The following is a 7,217-nucleotide window of genomic DNA, read 5'->3' as shown; positions in this document are numbered from 1 at the left end:
ATCTAGGTTGGTCATAACTTTCCTTCCAAGGAGTAAGCATCTTTTAATTTCATGGCTGCAATCACCATCTGCAGTGGTTTTGGAGCCCCCAAAAATAAAGTCTGACACTGTTTCCACTGTTTCCCCATCTATTTGCCATGAAGTGATGGGACCAGATGCCATGATCTCCGTTTTCTGAATGTTGAGCTTTAAGCCAACTTTTTCACTCTCTTTCACTTTCATCAAGAGCCTCTTTAGTGCCTCTTCACTTTCTGCCATAAGGGTGGTGTCATCTGCATATCTGAGGTTATTGATATTTCTCCCAGCAATCTTGATTCCAGCTTGTGTTTCTTCCAGCATTTCTTCAGCATTTCTCATGATGTACTCTGCATAGAAGTTAAATAAGCAGGGTGACAATATATAGCCTTGATGTACTCCTTTTCCTATTTGGAACCAGTCTATTGTTCCATGTCCAGTTCTAACTGTTGCTTCCTGACCTGCATATAGGTTTCTCAAGAGGCAGGTCAGGTGGTCTGGTATTCCCATCTCTTTCAGAATTTTCCACAGTTTATTGTGATCCACACAGTCAAGGCTTTAGCATAGTCAATAAAGCAGAAATAGATGTTTTTCTGGAACTCTCTTGCTTTTTTGATGACCTACAGATGTTGGCAATTTGACCTCTGGTTCCTCTGCCTTTTCTAAAACCAGCTTGAGCATCTGGAAGTTCATGGTTCACGTATTGCTGAAGCCTGGCTTGGAGAATTTTGAGCATTACTTTACTAGTGTGTGAGATGAGGCAATTGTGTGGTAGTTTGAGCATTCTTTGGCATTGCCTTTCTTTGGGATTGGAATGAAAACTGACCTTTTCCAGTCCTGTGGGCACTGCTGAGCTTTCCAAATTTGCTGACATATTGAGTGCAGCACTTTCACAGCATCATCTTTCAGGATTTGAAATAGCTCAACTGGAATTCCATCTAATCACATGGACCACAGCCTGGTCTAACTCAATGAAACTAAGCCATCCCCTGTGGGGCCACCCAAGATGGGCAGGTCATGGTGGAGAGGTCTGACAGAATGTGGTCCACTGGAGAAGGGAATGGCAAACCACTTCATATTCTTGCCTTGAGAACCCCATGAACAGTATGAAAATGCTGAAAGTTCTAGAGCACATCATTTTGCGTATCTGGATCTAGCTACCTTGGGACTCTTGCCTAATAGTTATAATTTCACAAACACACATCTATGTGTGCACACAGACTTCTTAGAGAGGAGGACAGACTTGATAGGAGGAGGAGGAGAGGCACAGAATAAAAGTCAGCCCTCACATCTACACATCTCCATTCCTCTGAAATATGCTTCTTATGGCAGCCTAGGCATTGGGGCCAGGCCCCACCCAGCCCCACCCCATCACATCCTACCTGCAGCATGGCCAGGGCTCACCAGAAGAGCTTAGAGTTATGAATGAGGAGGTGCAACATGTGGTTTTGGAGAATCTGCCCAAGAAGCACATGGGCCCCTATACTCATTGTATTCAGCACCCACTTGGTGCTTAGCGCATGCTGGAACTTCTAAATATGGCAGATATATGGGGATATCGAAAATGAGGGATCAGTAAGCAGCAGAATAAACAGGGCCTTATTATAAGATAGGAATCCAGGGATCAAAAGTGCAGACAAAATTTGCTTTGGTAATGGCTGATACATGGTTACTGATCAATACCATGGTTACTGTGATGTTTATTAAAAAATTAATTCAATTCTTAAAACAATCCTATGAAATAGATTTTTTTCTGTACCACTTCTACATATATGGAAACTAGAAGTCAGAAGTAAAATAACAATAGTGAAACATAGAATCAGGACCTAAATCCAAGTCTTCTGATTTAGTGATAAGCCACAATCATTTCCTGGATATGAAATCACAATGAAATTGAAAAGTTGTACAAATACATGGGACTGTATTAATTATCACCTGTTCCTGGCCCTCATATCTTGCATTTGTAACATCTTTGAGGGTACCAGGCATCCAGTAAAGGAACTGAGGGTATTAAGTACTTGGATCTAACCAGGCTGAGGAAACAGGATACTACTACTACCACCTCCTTGTTCTGCAGCCCTATAAATAGCTGGTCACACAAACCCCTGGCATATTGAAAATACTTGACAAGTGATCAACAAACACTCTTGAGTTTAAGAACAGAAATCTGACCAACCAGAATAAAGCTGGCCAGTATGCAGTACTGATGCTATCGGCTACATGTCAGACTATGCAGCTGGGGAGATATCAATCAAATATGAGTTATATCACTAACCATTTGGAATAGGAAATGGCAAGCCACTCTAGTATTCTTGCCTGGGAAATTCCATGGACAGAGGAGCACAGTGGGCTACAGTCCATGGGGTCACAAAAAGTCTGACAGGACTGAGCACACACAAACAAACATAAAAATATTTAAGTTTTACATATTTGAACCTAGACAGGTTCAGTTTAAAGTTCATGTGGAGGGCTTCCCTGTAGGTCCAGTGGTTAAGAATCTGCCTTGCAATGCAAAGGACACTAGGTCCAGGAAGATCCCACAAACTTCGGATCAGCTAAGTCCATGTGCCACAACTACTAAGCCTGTGCTCTAGAGCCCATGCTCTGCAACGAGAAACCACCAAAATGAAAAGCCCTGCACTGCAACGAAGAGTAGCCCCAGCTTGCCGCAACTAGGGAAAGCCTGCATATAGCAACAAAGACCCACCACAGCCAAAAAGTAATAAAAATAAATAAACCTTATAAAAAATAAATTCATGTGGAAAAAGGGCAGTAGTTATACAGAAGAGTATTGAAGCAAGGACTAGCCCTTATCAGACATTAAATATACCATAAAGTATCTATATTTGAACAGTATGATATTAGCACATCAATAGACAGACACAAATTTCCAGAAATAAACCATTGCACCTGGGAACTGAGTGTTTGATACAGATCGCATCTCATGTCACTTATGAAAAGATGAACTTTAAAAATATATACTGGGAAAATTGTATAGTCTTCAGAAAAATATAAAATTGAGTCCATACCTCACCCTATACACAAGAATAAGCTCCTAACGATAGTTTGGGACTAGCATTTAGGCATGTCTATATATAAAGCAGATAAGCAACAGGGACCTACTGTATCATATCTTATAATGACCTATAATGGTAAAGAATCTGAAAAGGAATCATATATACTATATAATTTAATCACTTTGTTGTACACCCAAAACTAACAGAACATTGTAAAATAAACAGACTTCCATTTAAAAAATGGTGTTAATAAAAGAGAGCAAGAGAAAGACCATTTTTACTAGAAGAAAACATGTACTAAAAGAAAACACAGATGGAGCTCCTTTCCAGTCTGGGGGTGGGGGTAGGGTGAGGGGTGCTTTCTGTTTCTCAAGATACAGATTCAATAAAAGATAGACTGCTAAGTTTTACCCCAGAAATATTAAAGCAAAGACTTTTGTATTGTTAAAACTCATAGAAAATATAATATATAGAGCCCCTTGAACAACATGGGTTTGAACTGCAAGGGCCCACTTATACATGGATTGTGTCAATGGTAAGTACACAGTACTACAATGCTCCTGTCCCAGGAATGTGGAGAAGGAGAAATCATGGGTACACAGAGTCAACTATAAGTTACACCATGTTCCACTGTGCAGAGGATCAGTGCCCCTAACCACTGCCTTGTTCTATTGTTACCTGTTTATCAGAAGTAAAGGACTAATATCTCAAATTTATAAAGAATTCACAATCAAAAAAAAAAAAAAGAATTCACAATCAAGGGATCATCAAGACCACCATATCATTAGAAAATGAGTGTATTTCATATATTTTACAGGGCTTCCCAAGTAGCACTAGTGGTAAAGAACCTGCCTGCCAATGCAGGAGACAAAAGAGACTCCCTGGGTAGGGAAATCCCCTGGAGGGGGGAGCATAACAACCCACTCCAGTATTCTTGCCTGGAGAATCCCATGGACAGAGGAGCCTGGCGGGCTACAGTCCATAGGGTAGCAAAGAGTCAGACAGGACTAAAGTGACCTAGCAGCAGCAGCATGTATATACATAAACACACAGTTCAAATGCCCTGCAGAAGAGACTACCCAAATGACCTTGCACATGTAGAGCACACCTGAACGTGAGAAACAATGAGGAGGAGTTCTACAGGAGCTTCCCTGGGAGTCCAGTGGTTAGGACTCCATGCTTTTCACTGCTAAGGGCCTGGGTTCAATCTCTGGTCTGAGAACTAACATCCCACAAGCCGTACAGCATGGCCAAAATAGTTAAAAAATAAATTTATAAATAAACCACTTTCTTTAAAAAAATAAAAATAGAGATGCTTTTCAAAACAGAGTTCTATAAACCAAAGTGCAGTTATTTTCAGTGTGCCTCGCAAAAGCACAAAAGAGTATATATAGTAAGCTGCTTCCTGTATAAGAAAGAAGTGCAAAGCATACACGCACACGCACACTTTTTTGGTAAAAAAAGACACAGGAGGAGAAGTCAGTCACAAATGAAATTGTTACTTGCAGGAATGAGTAGGAATGGGAGGGAAGGAATAGAGAAGAAGACAACTTCTTAAGTTCTGACTTTTAAATCATGTTATATTTCCCTTGTGGCTCAGCTGGTAAAGAATCTGCCTGCAATGCAGGAGACCTGGGTTCAATCCCTGGGTTGGGAAGATACCCTGGAAAAGGGAAAGGCTATCCACTCCAGTATTCTGGCCTGGAGAATTCCATGGACTGTATAGTCCATGTGGTTGCAAAGAGTCAGACACAACTGAGTGACTTTTACTTTCACATTTTACACGTTCAAAAGATAAAATTAGATCAAACACTGAACAAAAATCTGAAATTGAAAACAAAAACAAATGAACCTAACTGTATCTCACATTAATAACATGACCACAAAGAAAAAAAATTAATACAAGTGACTTTTGAACATTTTATCTACCTCGAGTGGGATGTGACCAAAGGACAAAAAGAACTGCAAAAATCTTGACCACTTCTTGGTAAGTTTGTTGGTGACAGTGGTACGAGGGTAGCAGTTCCGAAACTGGTATTCACTGCAGGACTGAACAGGTGCATAAGTATACTGATGATGTTGGAGCAGAGTACATGTATATATATGTGTCTTTGAAAACATATGTCTTTATATATTTCCTTTTCTTTCTACTGAAAGGGCTTGGAGGCAAAACAAGCCAGGAGCAGTGAGCATACCAAGTACCTAGCTCTCTAAATATCAATTTCTACTGACAATCAGGGTTCCTTGGAAAATGATTGATCTCATGGCCAGAACCAGGGGAAGTATAAGGTGAACTTGGGCCAACATTTTTGTGCCCCTACATTTTGTGCTTCTACATGTGGAGAGGGGCTTTCCTGGTGGCCCATTGATAAAGAATCTGCCTGCTAATGCAGGAGATGTGGGTTTGATCCCTGGGTTGGGAAGATCCCCTGGAGAAGGAAATGGCAACCCACTCCAGTATTCTTGCTTGGCAAATCCTGTGGACAGAGGAGCCTGGCAGGCTATAGTACATAAGATCACAAAAGAGTCGGACACGACTGAGTGACTAACAACAACATGTAGATAGGGAGAAACCATGGATACAGACAGTCAACTGTAAGTCATACTATTCTCCCCTGGGTACATAAACACACACACACACACACAAATGTAAATAATGAAGAAGAGATTTATAAACTGGAGAGATTTTCAGTATATCTTGTTAAGCAAAAATGCAAGGCATAAAAGAGTGTATGATGTTGCATAAGAGAACAGGAAAAAAATTTTTTTTGCAAAAAGCAGCACAGTAGAGTGTTTAAATGCTAATGTGGATAGATATGTCACAAGAACACAAGGGCCAGCTTGAATGAGCTCGCATTTTGAGCATTAAAATGAGTAATAACAGGAATAGATTAAAACACACTGAGCAACAAAAATTCATGAGTTCATATCAGTACTAAATAAATGTAGATAAGATGGGGAGAGAAGAGAGATTTTCTTCACAGAAGAATGCCAGCTAATAAATGTAGACAGAATGGTAGAAACAGAAAAATCACCATTTGAAAACTTTCACAGTAATAATTGATTCAACCAAGAATCATTAGCGGATGCTAAAATCATGGGTGAAAGATGCTGAGGAATAAGATAAAAAGAAGCCTAACAGACACCACCTTGACCAAATGATCAAACATAGCACCACCAAACAAAGGGACAAACTGACATCAGGAACCTCCCCATGTGATACAATGATAAAGGAGCAGCCACATCTATGCAGGATCCTGCCCCCAAATTTAAGGTGAATATAATGAGAAAACAATCAGGCAAATCCAAAGTGAGGCACATACTGGGAAACAATTGGTCTAGACTTCTAAAACATCACTGTTTTGATGAAAAACATAAAAAACGACTGAGGGACTCAGCCAGATTAAAGGAAACTAAAGAAACATAATGAAATGCAATGCAACGCATTATTCTTGATCAGATCCTGGATCTGGAAGATAAAAACAATACAAGAATAATTGGGGGCATCTGAATATAGTCTGTATAAGATAATCATGTTGTATTAATTGTCATTTTCTCGAGCAATAATTATGTGGTAATTATGGAGACAAATGCCCTTTGTTCTTAGGGAACACAGTAATTTGTGTCAAGTATCATATCTCCAATTACATTTCAAATGATTCAGAGGAAAAAAGAGATGAAGCAGATGTGGCAAAATGTTAATGACTGGTAATCTAGCAAAAAGCATATGGGTGTTCATTGTACTATTCTTGCAATTTTTCTGCAGATTTAAAAGTTTTCAAAATAAAAGTGTGGGCAGATTTTACATCAAAAATATTTCTACAACTAAAGATTTATAAGCTTTAAAAGAAGCCTCCTTATTTTAAACAATGTCAGTACATTTAAAAGATAAAAAACCAGAATCAAGCAAAAGACAAAAACCACACAAAGACATACACAAAAACTCATAGATCTGACCATGTAAAAAGGTGTAAATAAAGTGTCTCGACATCAGAAACGTAGAAATTAAAGATAATAAACCAGGGGAAAATATAGAATGGGAAAAAAGGGCTACCATCCTTGCTATATATACTCCCTCTTATAAATTAGTAAGAAAAAAATACCCTAAAAAAGAACAGGTGAATATGCCCAAAAGATATGAAGAAGCAATAGAAAAAGATAAAAATATTCAGGAAGCAATAATAA

General features: G+C 39.1%; 1 protein-coding gene across 1 annotated transcript in view; it reads right to left on the bottom strand.

Moving 5' to 3' along the window:
- GCKR (glucokinase (hexokinase 4) regulator) overlaps positions 1-7,217 on the bottom strand; it is a 27,765-nt gene that overhangs the window by 4,910 nt on the left and 15,638 nt on the right. Inside the window, 1 exon segment of the mRNA XM_010840696.1 lies at positions 1,398-1,547. Within this exon segment, the coding sequence (XP_010838998.1) occupies positions 1,398-1,547 (150 nt within the window).

Source organism: Bison bison, unplaced genomic scaffold, assembly GCF_000754665.1.
Source record: "Bison bison bison isolate TAMUID 2011002044 unplaced genomic scaffold, Bison_UMD1.0 scf7180017864145, whole genome shotgun sequence".
Taxonomy (NCBI): Eukaryota; Metazoa; Chordata; class Mammalia; order Artiodactyla; family Bovidae; genus Bison; species Bison bison.
This window is presented reverse-complemented; position numbering and strand designations above follow the sequence as displayed.